The following is a 17,716-nucleotide window of genomic DNA, read 5'->3' on the forward strand; positions in this document are numbered from 1 at the left end:
ATCGCCACTTTTCCATCTATATCCCCTATCATTGTTTGGTATATGTACCAGCGGGTCTATTCTATACAAAAGGCGATTATCGACCGCTAACGTGCTAACGTGATAATGTGTTAGTATTTGTTACATACATTTTATATTGAAATATTATAATTGTAATTGTATTGTAATCAGTTAATCAGTCCAAACTGTCTCTCTCTCGCTCTCTCTCTATCGCTCATGCTCTAAATTTTAGCACAGGCAAGGGGCATGCCGTTAAAGAATAGCATTTATTGTAACAATTAATATCAGCTAATTGTAATTGTTACAATACGTGTTAATAAATCGATACAAACATACCCTAGTTAGCGGTTTTAGCGGATGAAAGCAGACTTTTGTATAGAATAGACCCACAGATCAGGTCTCTTCGAAACCCACTATATACTTGATGGAAACATTGAATTTTTGACTTATCCCATCCCAAGAACAAAATAAACGTCAAGCTGCTTGTTTCTCATTTTATAAAACATTTTCAATAGGTGGACGAGGTGGTACAGCTAGAACTCAATGGCACAATGAACGACGACCAATACAACGTGCAATTCATCGCTTACACCGATTACAAGAGAGACAAGACTCAGTTTTACAAGATTGTGTCAATTAATACGGTGACTGAAGATGTCGGTTTTACAACCAGGTGAGATGACCAAAATGCAAATTGTTAACCCCTTTATCTTTCTCCTTCTTATTTAATATTTTCATTGAATGTAACTTTATCCATTGTTAAATAAGATAACATTTACTTGGTAGAATTCAATTTAATAGCAGTTAATTATTACCTATATTAAGTTCCACAGATTAATTTACATCGATGATATCTATTTAGGTTGTCAGGCTTTGATGATGATGTGATATCGAAATAGCCTTCGACTTTCCAATTTTCATGTCCCTCACTGTTAAGGATTATTTGTCTGTCTCTGGTAATGTGAGATAATGTTTACCCTTTTTTGAGGTTTGCTGTGAAGTTTAACAGTATGTAATATGTACTTAGAATTCTTCTTTCTTTCTTTAACCATATCCGCCTCTTAGTTGGAGCATATGGACACCACAGGCACCTCCAAGAGTCCCTGTCACGCCCACCAGTTTTCTTCCGTCGCTCCAGGTCATGCCAGCATCCCGTAGCTCCACCGTATATATTCTGTAGATAGTATGCAGCGGCCTTACAGGACGCTGGAATCCGGTTGGCTTAAAGAACAGGGAAGCCGTGATGAAATTCTCTCCAGGCGTCCGCAACACATGGCCGAACCAGGTCCAATGACGCCTCCCGTCATACCACCTGTACACCTAGTATTCGTCACAAATCATCCGTTCTCGAATCTCTGTAAACTGTTGATCTAAGCCTTCGTAAGGTGCCATGACTCTCTACCGTAAAGCAGCACTGTCAGAACGCTAGCGTCGAATAGGCGGCATTTGGTTTAACAGAGTACAGTCATGACTCCCTGAAACTCCGCATCGAATTAAATTTTGTTCTAGCCATTCCCATTCGGACAGCGATCTCTCTTTGCGAAGTCCCATATCCCATGATATGTATCCCCTGGTATTTGAAGCTGTCGATACTCTCGATGTTTTGCCTGTCACTAGTGAGTGGGAAATCTGAATCTCTATTGCACAAAATATTGGTTTTGCGTTGATTTTCGAACCACCGAGAGATGTTTGTTATTGTTATGCAGCCTATTGATTGTGTCTTGAATGCCCTCAATTGAGTTGTTGAATAAGATGGAGTCATTGGCATATTCCAGGTTGCACAATTGCACAGCTATATCGTGGGGGTGATAGCTATGTCTTGGTCAGGTAGTATTGACTGTAGTAGTGTGATGCCAAATAGGATGATGAAGAGAAATAGAGTAAGGACACAACCCTGTTTGACTCCGGTTTTGACTCCGACCCATTTCGTGACAGTGGCAATTCTGACACAGCACTCACTATTCTCATGCAGGAATTTGATTATGGCTCATCGGTTTATAGAACCGGTTGTTGTCTGAGGCAGCTTTGGTAGTGTTTTATCAATTGGTTGTTTTTAACAAGGCAAGGGATTAACCCAGCGGACACGATGGCTCTGGTTTTTCTGTCAGGGATTTCCTTCCCTTAGCCAGGAGGCCGCCGATGTTATGGCGCCGGTTACTCGCTCTTCATCCCCTGCTCATAGGTACAGCTGATGCTGTATTGTTCAGAGGTCGCTGTGGAAGGTCAGCGGTTTGGCATTTCTCAACTTATGCTATTGGTACATCTACTGGCCGGCCGTTGACCGCTAAACTAGATTTACAATATTTTATATATTGGGACCTATTCTATTCAGTCCTCATTGTTAATATTGATCCTCAAATTAGGGTACCGTGGTGCATATTGAGCTTTAAGTGATGTTTAGTATTAATTCTATCTTATATTATCATTGAGAAGTGAATTCTTCAATCATCATAAATTTTCAATATTAATTATATTATCTGTTTGCAGTAATTCATTGTTCTGGGAAGAGAAGGAAGCCAAATTGAAAGTGAAATATGAAAAAACAGGAGAACTCACTGACAACAAGATGTCATTGGACGTTGACTTTGTGGATCCGTCAGGACACGCTTACAAAACTCTTTACAATGAGCACAAACTTTATGACTTTGACGTGAGTTATATTCTTGGTCAATTTTCCATTCAATGAAATGAAATTTTCTCCCACTTTCTCAGGGAAGATATCACATACAAAACATATTTAAGGCTTTCAGACAGGTCAAAAATTGATTTGGCACGGCACGTGTAGCCAATATTGGTACCTGATCCTTGATCATTGTCCAATCAACTGTAGAGAATATTATATCAAAACAATATTTTCGATTTTGCCTGAATAATATTTTGATTGCAATAAATTTTAACATGAATGAAATAATTAAAAAGATGAAGATAAGAAAGTAACAACATATGAAAATTAATATTCAAAACAGCATCTGCCCCCAATTTTAAGTAGTGATTTTACTTATGCGATGATCGCATATGAATCGAATGTGGACAATTCAATTAGTGGCAATGTGTGACTTGTGTGATGATTGTAAAATATTCCATTTCAACTTGTCATGCAATGATTGAAATTAAATCAATGTTATCCAATTGAAGTGATTTACTATCTACTTCTTGCATTTTAGATAAAATATCGCAATGCTTGATGTTGCTTATGCGATGGTGTTCGCGATGAAAATAAAATGTTGGAAACAAAAACAGTAGTTTCCAGTATTGTAAATAAAACTTAAAACAATATAACTTCTGAAAAACTATTCTAAAATGTTGTTTTTCAATAATATACATACAATATTCTTGAATACTTTGTTTTGAAATATACATACATACATTACAAGAAATTATACATTTTTGTTGACTTGCCAGTTTTCTTTTCAAAGCCTTCAAATGCAGAGTGATGATCGCATAAGCGAAAACAGCACTGTGATTATTGCATAAGTATAATTTCACCATTGAATACAGAAATAAAATTATGTAGTATGTGACATCAACTCAAACAATAAAAGTTGATGAAAAACTGAATATTTTTCAACGAAACTTAACTTAACTATGAATCAAATAAACTGTCTATCTATCCTACCAATATTTTGGCTAAATCAATTAGCTGTATAATCAAAAAATGAGCTCTTGCCTAGAGATAACCAATTTGACAAATCTTCTATGCTTCTAAGCATATATGTGTTTTTTTACTAAAGAAAGGTCCTAAAACAGGTACCGCACCAGTATCTGGTGTCTGGCATATAGATTAAGTGGTAAACTTAGACGTCTTATTTTTTAACAACATATCCCACTAATTTATGTATTTTATCAGTTTTTTATTGTAAAATCAAATCACTCTACCGACCTATATTATCATTGACAACTCAGCCCATTTTACTAATAAGTTGTCTACTTCAGGTGGTGAATGAAGACTATGAACTGCTGCTGCAGAAAACTGACGGCAAGACTGGAAAACTGAGGAAGCTCACAATGATGGGCAAATTGAAAGATTTCGACAGTCCAGATTACACTGGAACAGTGACGTTAAAAACTATATTTTTAGAAGAAAACGGTCATGATGTCATCTTCACTTTCAACCACACAAAGAAAAGAGAATCTCTCAGATCTGAAGTTGAAGTCATGGTACGTGCATTGTAGAAAGTCATCTTAAGAAAACATTAGGCGCGATGATTGGTACAGTTCGGTTATGAAGAATACAGCGGAAAACACATTTTGAAAATAGCCGATATACTGGATTATTTGTTGTATGTTGTATCGTTTAATTCGTGTTGTACCGTTAAAAAAAAAAAAAAAAACGGTTAGGTACATGTTCAAACACGCGCGTTAACATGATCTTACTCCCTACTTTAGTTTTAGTTTGTCAATTTATGACCACAGCAGTATGTTGTAGCTTAACCAATGCCAAAAGAAATGGCGTATTTCAAAAAAATACTATCTTATTCTTAGATCAATAATTATTATAAAGCAATCAATATGCGTAAGATTTTTATCACACTTCAATGGTCAAAGACATAGCTTATAATTAGTATCTTTAGAATTATCTTCAAATGTGTTAATCTTGCCCATTTTTTGAATAATAAAATCCCTAATTCTTGTCAAATTTGGGATCACAGAGATTATCAATATAATTTTTTATCGTAAATATTTTACCTTAATAATCTCGACATAAATTAGAGTAGTGGTTTTATAAATGCGTTTAAAAATTAATAAATGTAAAAAATCTTAACACGACTGCACATGTACCAACCTTTTTGTACTCGGTGGCGGGCACCACCTATTTTTAATCGACAAACTCCTTCCATAACTTCTCATTTTCCCATAATTTATTTTCTTATATTCATAATTTATTAAAGAATAATAAACAAAAATGTTTCAAAATAATAAAACTATTATTCAAATTGCATACACACAGAGAAATGTATTTACAAAACGTAAACAAAGTAAACAAAAAACACAAATACAAAGAAGACATTTTATAAAAAAATAGAATATCAATATGTCAATGTGATCTTTGGCATTGCATATCATTGGCCAGTGCCTCATAATTAGGAGAGTATGACGATAATCCTGTTAGCAAACAATCATAAAGATGCTCATCGGTGAGTCGAGATCTATATCTTGATTTTATCAAGTTCATGTTTGAAAACAATGATTCGCATAAATATGTCGAAAAGTCAAAATTCTGTCTCTGTTGAATAGTGGCGGGTTGGGAACCCCTGTTCTAAAACATTAGAGCGAGAGGTTTAAAAGAACACTATTTTATGTAATAAAAATACTTTATGCAGTCATCAAATGTTTAAAATAAATATAAAGGATAATAAGGCTTCAAAATTATATAAATAGATTATCTACAACGTTTAAGGAATGTCCAGGGTTGTGCTTTGAAAATGCAATAAAAGCTCCATTTTCACCTTCGCTGAGCATGTCCCCCTTAAGAAAAATATAATTGAGCAGATTAATTACAAAGATAAATAACAGATAATCCATTCATTCAATATCTGTGTGCTTGTGAAAAACTAATTGAGACTTTCAGACACATTCTTCTAGCTGATTCTAGCTGATATAATAATTGGGTTTCACAAAAAAAATTAATTTATTGAAGTGATCGTGTTTCTCCAATTTGTAGACTGGTCTGTCGGGAGCTCTGGTGAGTACAGAGTGGAACTACCAGTTGTGGACTGAATATTATGATTACGCAAATGATGAAGATCAATTCGACATCAACTACAAATTAAAGGGAAATTATGGTTCTGACACTTCTTTCGATGCGAAAGGCAGATACGCAATGGACGTAGACGAAGAAAAGATGTGAGTTATATCTGAATACTATTTTTACTCCTAAAGTGGAGATTATAATGATATACTTTTTATGAGAAATGTATGTTAGCCATTCGCCCAGACCATTTAGTCTTTGCTCTGAATCAAACACATTTAAAATACAAAATGTGATTTGTGCCAGATGTGGGAATTCAAAATGCTACTACCCGCTTCAGAGATCACAAATCCATTAATCGGTATTATTAATTGTACTATAATTAAATTATTTTTGCTATAATTTTGATTGTGTACTATGTACGAAAAATGGTATTTCTGTGCTATAATTTCGTAATAGAGGAAAATTTGGCAAGCCAACAAAAAAAGTTGTTTGAAAAAGGTAAATAAAAGCCCTCGCTTTTGATTTGAAACGAATTTCCTTTTAGATATTTTTCAGCCGGAAAAATAAATAAAAAAGCCCTCAAGATTTCTAAAATTCCCGTTTTTTTTGTGAAAAACAAAAGACCTATACATTTTCAACAGAAGACAACGCATACTATAATTTTTGCCGAAATACTACAATATCCTGGACCACATACTATAATTCGGTGACAAAAAGATGGCAACACTGCCACCGATATATCAAAGTACTTCTAAAACGAATATAAAAATAGAGTAAAGTGCGGATAGATGCCCCACATCAACCTTTTTTAGGCTATAAAATTTGTAATACATATTATTAATGTTCATTTGAAAAATCATCTGTCACTAATTTTCGAAGACTAGCACTACAATTATTATATATTTTCAGATATCGTTAATAAATACTACTTTTAGCTCAAGGTGTTAGTTTGGATATGGATAGATAGATAGATTTAGATTGGGCGAAATGAGAACATTTATATTTTTTGAACTAATATATTATTTGATACATCCATAAAATATGTATAAAATTAAATACTAGCTGAGCCAGCTGGCTCTCGCCAGTCTGCCTCGCTAGTCGTTAGACAGCTTGGTGTCTTAATGACATGGTGTTGGATTTTAATAAAATTGTGAAGTATGCATAGATGGCGTACTAACATGGCATACTTTCCCCTTCGGGATGGATTTTCATTCTCATCTCAGACAGTTTGACATTTCGCTGATTTGTCAGTTTTACAATTTGCAAGTCGTCACTGCCAATATAAATTTGGGGTCGTATGCGTAGTTCTGTCATTCTGGACTTTGACTTTCCGAATGTCGTCTGACACCTCAGGCTGCTAGGTTTAGCAGAACAGCTAGCAATCACCGATAGCAACCACTGACATTTTGATACAATATATGACGTGTTGGTATATACATGTTTCATTAAATCACGTGCATTTAAATATGATAAATAATTATACATCTCAATCATTCGAATATGAAGAAATATATGTGATTATCATAAATAGCGATCCAATATAACGGTGAATATTAATCTCCCCCGGATCCCATTTAGATAATAGAAGAAGGTTAGCAGTGTAAAAAATAAATCCAAACATTATTTTGTTTCATTGTCTATAAAAAATAAATGGTTCCAGCCATAGAATAATATTAAAAAAATCAAATTTTTGAATTAAAGTTTTAGCATTAAACAATATAGTTTCTCGGTGCGGGACATTCATATCTAACGTTGATACAAATGTTGATAAATAATGAAGCAATGTATACATCTGAAAGGAATAGACTTATAAGAATAGAAATGTATAAGACCGAAAGGTGTAGAATCAGCTCAGAGAGGCCTTCATCCAGCAGTGGATTGATACAGGTTGATGACGATAATGATGATGTAAATGGGTAGGCATATAATATCGTCAATTTTGGTAAATATAGCAATTCATATGACCAAGAGGATTAGAATCATGTTGGGATAACCTCCATCCAACAGTGGATTGATCCAAGTTGATGATGATAACAACGATATGAATAGGTAGACAATTATAATATCAGCAATTTTGATAAATATAGCGATTCATATGACCGACAGGGATACAATCAGCTTAGAGAGGCTCTTCCAACAATTTTTGTTATTTTCCTTTATTCCATTATTTTATAATTTTTCAGGTACTCAAACAATATCGACTTGACAATCCGTCTTCCGAGTGAAAAATTACGCACCATTGTACTTTCGTCAAAGGCATCTTACAATGAATCCAGCGATTATGCATACGTAAGTCATCAAACTACATAAATGTGTATTGTATTATTTGAAACATTCTCCACCGTATGCACGGATCAATCAGGAATGGCAATAGTTGAAAGTATAAAACACTGAGCCCTATGGTCTGTAAAAATATTGCAGCGCAAGTCAAACAGTTATGATCGGGAGGCTGCATTGGCTAGGTCACATGCGCTGTATGAACGATAATAATAAACTGACAAACAGATTAAGTCATCTAAATAAATAGGGCGCAGAACAGAAGTCCAAAATTCGCTAGCTAGACGATTGCGATATACTCCAGATACTGATCTCGAAAGCGGCAAAGACAGACGGAGAGAACTCTTGGACAAAGGCAGGATGCAACACTTTGTATTTTAATGATAATTACACCACGTTTTCTTTTCGGTTTCCTCTGTACGGTGAGCTGATTTTTTCAAAACATTAAACATCAGAAACATACCTATTAGATTTTTGAAAAATATTTTTACCAAATAGGACTTAAACTTGAACCCATAACCGTTCCATTCCAAGCAGTTAACTTTGTAAATAAAAAATAAAATTGTGAAACGATATATAATTCCATGCATACCTGAAGTGAAAAATCACACTGTTCCTCTGTTCCTTATTATATATACATATTTATTAAACAATTTATACACCTGCCCTGATTTCAATTGTCCAATGTATTTATTTCAGGTGCAGTCCTCTAGCATTACAGCTCATACCAAGTTTGTTGTGAATTCTGACAGCTATGTGTACAATCTCGACTATGCGGGAAGCAGTGAGGGAGTCTACTCGGGCAATTTCGCTGTTGAACTCCCTGATCGTCAGCCATTCGCCATCCAAGTGAACGAAAAACACACTATCGACGATTCAGGTCCGCATTTTAATATACTTAATCAACTGTACAACAGACATACTTAAGCCGGCAACTCGGAGGAGACTGCTATTCGATTCCAATGTTAACCGAGTAACCGATGAGCTTGACATTATGCTTCACAATAGGGAGATACTATCAGATAGTGTGAATATTGAAGCGAAACCATCATCATTACTATAATTAATAATATCTTCTACCAGTGATGTCCACTAAAAGTCAAAGATAAAATAATGGATATCGAGAATAGTGGCACAGTTTTTAGACTCTTAATTGTTGTCTATTCTTCAAATATTTTCATATATCCTTGTTTCTTTTACACCTTAATGACATTTGGGTTAGAGCGATTCGAGATATAATTGAGAACCGGATTTCATGTCTACTGACAGTTTATTGACAATATAACATTTTTCTCTGAATTACTAATTTTATTATTTCAGGAGATAAGAGGGATATGGTACTCGACGTGGTCTTGGATTCACATGGTAAAGTATTGAAATACACTTTGACTGGATCAAGTGACTATCCGAAAGCAACTCACGGAGAATACAAAAGCACCTTAACTTTACCATACAACAAAGGAACGAGGACAATTAAATCTAACTATATATACACAGTAAGAAAATTTGAATTTGAAAGCTTGAATGAACGTATTAGATTATGGTTTCGATCATGGAAATGTTTGTGATCCAAAACTAGTTGATGAGACTCCTGCACGATCAGTAATCTTGAGTGTAGTTTTGTCATCTACACCCTGGTGCCAGACGAGTGAATTAATTTAAAATTAGTCCACCTGCCTTATACCGGTCTGTAGTACAAATTTACAACTGCTGCTGAATGTTAACGTAATGAAGATTAAGGAATCTGATATTATTGTATTGCCGTGCAATTGCTGATTTGACTTCTCTTATTTACAGTTTGAAACAAATAGCAAGTTTAGTACCTCAGTGGATGTTGAAATTGATGGCAAGAAATACTTCACTGCGGTGAATTTCGACTACGACAGAGACGGCGCATCTCTCCTCGACTTGAAATATTCCTACCCTTACTCTGAGCCCAAAAGGTAAAATTAACCCACTTTTGCCTAATGTTTTCAGTTTAGTTCTGATAATTAAATGAATAGTCATATAAGTAAAATTCATGTCATGATTCTATGGCTTATTTTAATTTGTTTTATTTCAGGATTTACTTCAAGCTCATGAAATTACCCGATCGAAAGTACCAAGGCCATGTCACCTTTGAGAAGTTGGGAGACTTCAACTTTGATCTGATACTCAGCGGCGACTTCAAATCCGAAGAGACATTCAAGGTGAAGGGGCACGTCAACTGTGCCAACCTGGATTTGAACGATGTCGACTTCACGGCCAGCGGTCTTGCACAGAAATCCGATGTAGCCAAGGCAATTCAGTTTGAAGCCAAAGAGAAAGGGAAACCTTTCATCACTGGAAAGTGAGTGATTCTTTCTCTTCTGTTTTTATTTCAAAAGATTTTCCACGACGACCGGTTGCCACCCGTTTGCTCAATTCAAGTTCAATTCAGTAGACAAAACAAAACAATATGTTTCTTTTGTTAAAAATGTCAAGATTAAGAAAATATGTTTATAATTTAAATTGGTAGGTACTTCTATTAACTATTTCTATGTTATGTTACGGTAAAAAATTAAGAATTTAGAATATCTTTGGGAGTCTAGTCCGAACAATCTGTAGACTTTATGGGAATATTTTATATTATGTCGTTATTATGCTCTATCTTTTTTTATCCTAGAAATTAAAATAATATATTAACACCATTTATAGTATTGTAAGCGTTGTCATTTAAAATTGAGAATATATAATTCAGTACTAGAAGGTATAAATTTGATGCTTGATTTTCAGAATGCAGTATCATTTTTCAACGACAGACAAAGGAGTTACTTTAGCATCAGATGGGAAATTCGATGTGAGGGGAGTCAGTAAAGAAGTTCACCTCAAATATGCTAGTGAAGGAATACGCCACCCTAGAAATATCCCCTTTTACGTATGTATTTTGTAGAATAAAAAGTATTACTATATAACAGTGTCAATGGGTAAAAAAATGACAAGTAAATTTGGTGATCATACGACCAATATCAGCTAAAGCTTTGCGGGGAAAAATGTTAATACATTTAAGTGGCGGGGAGGGTTTTGATCAAAAAACCTGTTCAAAGTCTTTGCTTTTGATGAACCTACTGTGTATAATAATTATATCTAATATTCATTAAAATACAAAATTTAAAAAATAGCAGTTTCCCAAAATGTATCAAGTTCTATAAATATACATTATTTTAAAATCAATTCAAACTTATTTCTTGGTCGCTGTTAATTTATTAATTCACTACAATTTTTTTCAATTAATTATAATCATTTCAATTATTATTATATGTGTTGACACATATCAAACGTCGTAAAGTCCACTGAATGTCAAACTGAGAAAAATGCAGTTTTATCATATCTTGTAATACAAATGGTTGTAACATGTGAGATATTGTAAGATAATTGAATCTAATACCCACGATGGCTACAAGGATTTTTCTTCTTAGCTTCGGTGCTCGACCTCTTTCTGGCTTTGTCTGGATCCGCAAAATCCACTTCTACATCCATTTTCTGTTATAATTGTTTAGAAATTAAGGAAAATGATAGGTGCCATCGTTCATCTTTAGCTTGTGTTTAAGGTGGTTTGAAAAAATATTGATCTTTCGAAACGTGATTTCATACGTAAACAGTGGGCTTTTGGGGGTTTGCAGTATACCATAATGTGCAGATTTGCATACTCTATTAAACGTATATCATAAGTCATTTTTTTCAATATGTGGACTTTACGGCGTTTGATATCCATCAACACATATATTGTCAATTAGGTTTTGTTCGGTGCCACCATTGGAGACAAATCCTTCACATTCGAACACAAGGATTCAGAATGGGTGTACAAGCTAGCGTCGGAATATTGTGAGTCGGCCAATGACTGCGCTCGTATCCATGTGAACTCGGTCATTGAAAAAGGTAAGCAATTTTTTTTACTAAAATGAAATTCTAGATTATACTAACAAAACGATACAATGTAATCAATACTATCATAATGTGCTTATAATCATATTGACAGTAGAGAAGAGGGAGAAGGAAATTAACTTTCTTTCCTACTTCTTCTTTCCATAAATGCATCATAACCATAGACAATGGATTTTTTATATTTCCATTGCATCAGCGCCGATTGAACGTTATATGAGATTTATCCATGTCAGCGTCACTATATTCATCATCTGTATAACCTAAATTGTGAACTCAAACATAACACAGCTCCTCTGATGAGTCTGACCATCTTTAAGCCTGAGTGAAGACGGAGTGCTGGTAAGTGACTGGGTGGAGTTAAAAAGGATCTGCGAGTTCTTAACATTGGTAATTGGTGCAATGTAGAGGGGACTGTAAAAGTTTTCTTCAAGAAGCCAGCCAGCCAACACTGCAGAGCTATCTTGATAATGATCATGATCAGTTCATCCACATGGTCCGTGGTGTCACTCAAGATACAGATATACCTAAATAAAATAGACCACTAAAATTTGTATTTATAGTACAGTAGAACCTCAATTATCTGGACTAATTGGATATGAAGATTGTTCATATTATGATAAATCCAGATAATTGAAAAAATAAAAAAAAACATTTATTTTACTTCCAGAATAAATGTTTTTAATATTGTCTCTTTAAATTGTACCTTTTTCTTATAATCATACAGAGCTTATGATCAAAAAGAATTCCAGATAATATAAATCGATCTAAAGGTAGTGCCCTAGATCAGTGGTCCCCAACTCCCGGTCCACGGACCGGTACTGGACTGTGGATCAAATGGTACCGAGCCGCCCAAGGAACATTAAATTATTTCCATTTTATTTACTGTGGTGTATTTTTCTCGGGTTTGTGCGATTTTCCATGTATATCGCTCTTCTATGTTCTGTGTAATTAACATTTATTGCCTTTTTCTTCCAGGAAGTCATCCCAACACAAACTACAATGAAACCTTAGAGATCAAATGGGATCTTAAAAAGCTTGGATTCCCCGATCGATTCAGCCTGATGTCAGAGTTCCATACAGACGCTGAAAAACTTCCCAATAATCTCTTTGACATGGAAATTGAAAGAAGTGACAACATATACAAGATTAAAAGCCACAGCGCACAAGTTGATGAAAGTAAGTATCAAGTTTGTTAAGCCAAAAGGAGATAATAATGGTTTCCTGATTCATCATAATTTATTTTTCATATCCTAATAACTATCTTACCAAAAATTAGTTGTAACTTTGTCAAAGAATAACACTTGGTGCCGCACTTTTGTGAATTTCTAATGAATCCACCTCATTAGTAATTCTTTTTCACCAAAATGTCCCATACGCCTTTATGAATTAACAACCTCAGTATCATTAGAAAAAACCAACCAACCTTCTATAATGACAGGTAGTATTAATTTTATGACACCAAACAAAGATGAATAAAATAAAATTATTGTTTGTAATAATTCTTGAAATCCATTTGCGAAGTGTGTATTGCATAATATGAAGAATTTTATTATTTTATGTGTTTTATGTAAAATTAAGAATCTTGAAAGTGGAAATACATAAACTGATCTTAAAAATAATCTTAACTTTACAAATTGGCACAAATGAAGATAGTGGTATTAAAAAAATCATTTATGGAATCTGTACCTAACCTAACATGTACTAGGACCATTGCACTTTTCACATACCTACCTTATTTATTATTTAAGAAAAGATGAATTTTTCAAGCTTATAATAAACGTTCCATGATCTTTGATGAAGTTACATTCACTTGTATATTTTTTCATTGAATTTAATGGTGTGCGTTCACAAGTTAACCAGTTTAGATGTTTAAACGACATAGTTCAATGCAATACTGAATTTTAAGTTAGTGGAGTACATATTCAGTGCTCCTGAAAATGAAATATTCGATTTGTCCTCCATAGAGTACAAGACATATCTCGCTGTTACCATTCCGACCCGAGTGATGACCTTCGAGACAACGTCCATGTACCACTCGTCTGAAACCGATGAGGCCTATCTGGCTGAATCTATCATCTACTTGAACAAGAATGATCCCAAATCTAAAGTCCACTTTAGAACAGCATTTGATATGAAGCTGAATGATTCAAACCCTTATACCGTTGAAGGAGATGTATTCTTCGTTTATCCGGGAGCTAAGGTACATTTTGATTAAATTTTTTTTCAATATTTAATTATGATTGAAGGAAACTCATTTTTTTCTCTATTTGCACCTGCCATTTTCAGGATAAGTTGTAAACCCTTTCAAGCTTCATTTTAAAACTATAATAGATGAATGTTTGAAAGTTTACATTGATTTGTATAGTAAAAAGAAAAATCATTATAAACATAAATAAGATTTGTCACATTCTGAAATAGTACTGTTGCATTTTGGATGTGTCTTAAAGTAGTTGAATAACAAAAATACTCCTTGAAGAACTGGGGATTAAAGCAGTTCAAGTGACGTATAATTAAGCATTTTTCATATCAGTACACAACCGATTCACGCCTGAAAAAGAATTAAAAAATGTAACTCATTTGTATGAATAGTTATGAGCATTTTTATTCCCTAACATTGATTTACAATCCATGCACTCCTGTGTATATAATAATGTTATTTTTTTTATAACAACGCATCCAATGCCTTGGCCTGACATATGCCCCTTTAACTAAAATTGAAAATGCAAATAAAATTCAATAAACACCAATATTATTTTTTGTAATAATAATAATAGATTTCAAGAATTCTGTGGAATATAATATTATGGTCAAAAATTTATGTTTTAAGTTGATTTACTGACACTTATGTATGTACTTGGATCCTTTTAATTCTAAGCTCCTCAATTATTATTTAACAGCATTTTAATAGCCATCATCGAGATCAAAAAATAATTATAAAGTAGGTAATTATTATAATACATATTTTATAATTCAATTTAATTTTTTTATGAGTAGGAATCTAAAATGACAATTAAGTCCCAAATAAACGGAGAATTGGATGGAAATTTGGTTTCGGAGATTGATATTTTCGATACAAAGGAAAAAATGATTTTGATTGAAGGTAGCATAAAGCCAGCCATCAACGGGGATGATTCCAAGCATGTCGTAAACTTTAAGGTCGATGGAAAGGTAATTTAAGCAATTCATATCTTCTATTTTTCAAAACTTACGTATTATTTGTAAACTCATTTTCACTTATACCATAATATTAATATGTAATTATATTGTTATTACATCTATTTTTACCTCTTTTTAATTAAAATTAAAATTGTGCCAAATGTATACACTCCTTAATCACATACACATGTAAAAAAGTGAGAGGTGCAGAAACTTGCAACGGGACAGCACCCTAAATTAAATTTCCAAATTTTTAGGCTCACAATTTTGAATATACCGGATTCGAAGAAATCACGTTGGTCGGAAGCACTTCACTCAAAGTGGAAGGTCGCTCAGTGTTGAAAGTAGAAGAGGACAAATTGGAAGAGACCTTCCTCATCACAATTAATCCTCAGTCGCAAAAAATAAATGTATGTATGAGGGAATTTTCCATTTCAATGACTCCATTGAATAGTAAATACATTGTATCTAACCGTTAATGTTACTTTTCACAGTGTTTAAAACAATTCTCAAATTATTTGGAAAATGAGGGTTTCAAACTATTTTAATGAATGCAAAAATGTATATTTTTGTCAGATAAGTACATATTCAAGAAGCCTTCGATTTAGTATTTATAAATAATACATGTATTTTATTGTACTCATGGAACTCTATTGTAAATCAAAAAATAGTAATGCATAACTTGTTAAACGAAAATGGTTACACAAATGCTTATTAGAAAACTAATACTGTCAACAGAGGATACTTGATAGAATTTGAATTTAAATTCTAGTTGATTTAAGTTTTGTACTATTCCATTTCGGGATCTTCAGGCACTATGAGAACAGCAAAGTTAAATGCACACCGGTAAACAAACAGTTGACTCAGGTTTATATAACATTAATACAATAAGAGAATGTAAAAACCTTATTACCTACTAAGTTAAATGAGAATTTTATATTCACAAGAATTAACTGTATTTATTGTCGGTGTGCATTTACGATTGGTGAGTGCGCATAGTGCCTGAGGACATCGAAAAGTGAAACTCAGGTCGCAAAAAAACAACCCAAATCGGGAATAGTACAAATCTTAAATCGATTAGAATATAAAATATGTACCAACTACTTAAATAATGGTGCTCTAGCTATACCGTGGCTCACTGCAAAATCATCCTCCACTTGAATCTTAATCTATTCAGTAGGATACATTAACCCCTCCACATCCTTTTTAAATTGTCCGACTATAATCCCATTAAAATTTTCAGTAGTGTTGTTCTGTGGTTGAACACATTTTAAATTGTAATTAATTTTCATAATAGATTTTTGGAAGGTGAGAGCCCATAAATCTATTTTGATAACAAACAACTGCGAAAATCTCAGATAATTAATTTATTAAAATACCAATATCTACCAATATAATAGAATTTTTTGTTACATGTATATGTATAGGTACAAACACCGGTTGGCTGTGTGATCGATATGGAAAATATTGTCAGCGAAGACATCGATACCGGATACACCAAGTGCAACTTGAAACTCGTACTCTTCGAGGACATGAAATACTCTGCTGACGCTTCCTTCAATACTGATGATGGCCTCACATTCAAAATAAATGCAGACCTTGGAAGTTAGTATCCAATCTATTTTTTACACAATTTTCTTTTCCCATTAACTGATAGTATTCTTGACAATTTACAATTATTTATCATCTGCAAATACAATACACTTTAGTTAGATATGAAACCAATATTGTTTTATCTATTGTGTTATTAAGAAACCTCATAAAGCATCTCTTTTTCGGTTATACAGTTAAACTTCAAAAGTTAAAATATCACTTCTGAAAATTTAATCATAACTGTGTATAACAGTTAGACATAGTCGAACGGGTGCCGAACGAGAGGAAGCGATATCACAGGTTTGATGCAAATACTGTCCATAAAAAAACCGTAACATTAATCATAATATTAGGACTGCCAAAATTTTTTGCTCTAGCGCATGTTCAACGTTAAATTGTTCCACTGTGATAAGCGCGATTTGTTGTGATTATTGTAAGGCTAGACTTCTGTTTAAAAGTATGTAATTCAATTATCTGCTGTAGAGAGAGCACTACAAACTCAAACGATTGTCATGTTACCGAATGTGGTTATAAATCATATTATATTACATGCATTTTGGATATATTTTCCAGAAAAAGGTTTTTGTGTATGCTTGTGGTCAATAATTGCTCCCAACATGTAGACATTTTCTATTTTTGGCCAGGCCAGTTGATGATGAATCCAACCAACACCATTTTTAGGTTAATAAAGCCTGCAGTGGCGCACCCAGGGGGGGCCAAAGGGCCCTGGCACACCCCAAAAATGAAAATTATCAGAATGATTTTAAACATTGAAATTGAAAGCCAATAAACTATAACCTTTGGGCTTAGACAAATAAAAACACGGCATAAAAAAAAATTTGTAATAATTCTCCAGCACCCTTGTTAGAAAAATTTCTTAGATTTTAATCCATTAAACATTAAACACAAAAATTTCGAAACACTAATGTCAGGTTTTTTTAGAAACCCAATCCCTAATGGAACTGTCAACAAATTCTCGGTGTCCACCCGAATTCCGGAGTGGTGTAGGTCATGGCTGGGAAAGGCTGACAGGGCTCTAGCCTTGGGGGCCCGGGCTGTGGGGGGCCCGGCGTGTCGGGTTGACCAGATAAGTGA

General features: G+C 33.8%; 1 protein-coding gene across 1 annotated transcript in view; it reads left to right on the top strand.

Annotated features, from left to right (window-relative positions):
* LOC147067393 (apolipophorins-like) overlaps positions 1–17,716 on the top strand; it is a 93,143-nt gene that overhangs the window by 42,268 nt on the left and 33,159 nt on the right. The window contains exons 26-41 of the mRNA XM_085954389.1: positions 516–673; positions 2,488–2,650; positions 3,934–4,158; positions 5,663–5,844; positions 7,876–7,981; positions 8,669–8,849; positions 9,290–9,465; positions 9,767–9,912; positions 10,032–10,298; positions 10,724–10,865; positions 11,725–11,866; positions 12,848–13,048; positions 13,837–14,072; positions 14,867–15,040; positions 15,286–15,438; positions 16,456–16,633. Coding sequence (XP_085810515.1) covers positions 516–673; positions 2,488–2,650; positions 3,934–4,158; positions 5,663–5,844; positions 7,876–7,981; positions 8,669–8,849; positions 9,290–9,465; positions 9,767–9,912; positions 10,032–10,298; positions 10,724–10,865; positions 11,725–11,866; positions 12,848–13,048; positions 13,837–14,072; positions 14,867–15,040; positions 15,286–15,438; positions 16,456–16,633 — 2,830 coding nt within the window. The remainder of the gene's footprint in view (positions 1–515; positions 674–2,487; positions 2,651–3,933; positions 4,159–5,662; positions 5,845–7,875; positions 7,982–8,668; positions 8,850–9,289; positions 9,466–9,766; positions 9,913–10,031; positions 10,299–10,723; positions 10,866–11,724; positions 11,867–12,847; positions 13,049–13,836; positions 14,073–14,866; positions 15,041–15,285; positions 15,439–16,455; positions 16,634–17,716) is intronic.

The sequence above is a fragment of the Rhyacophila brunnea genome, unplaced genomic scaffold (assembly GCF_057557595.1).
Source record: "Rhyacophila brunnea isolate RB1 unplaced genomic scaffold, BYU_Rbru_1.0 scaffold_4, whole genome shotgun sequence".
Lineage (NCBI taxonomy): Eukaryota > Metazoa > Arthropoda > Insecta > Trichoptera > Rhyacophilidae > Rhyacophila > Rhyacophila brunnea.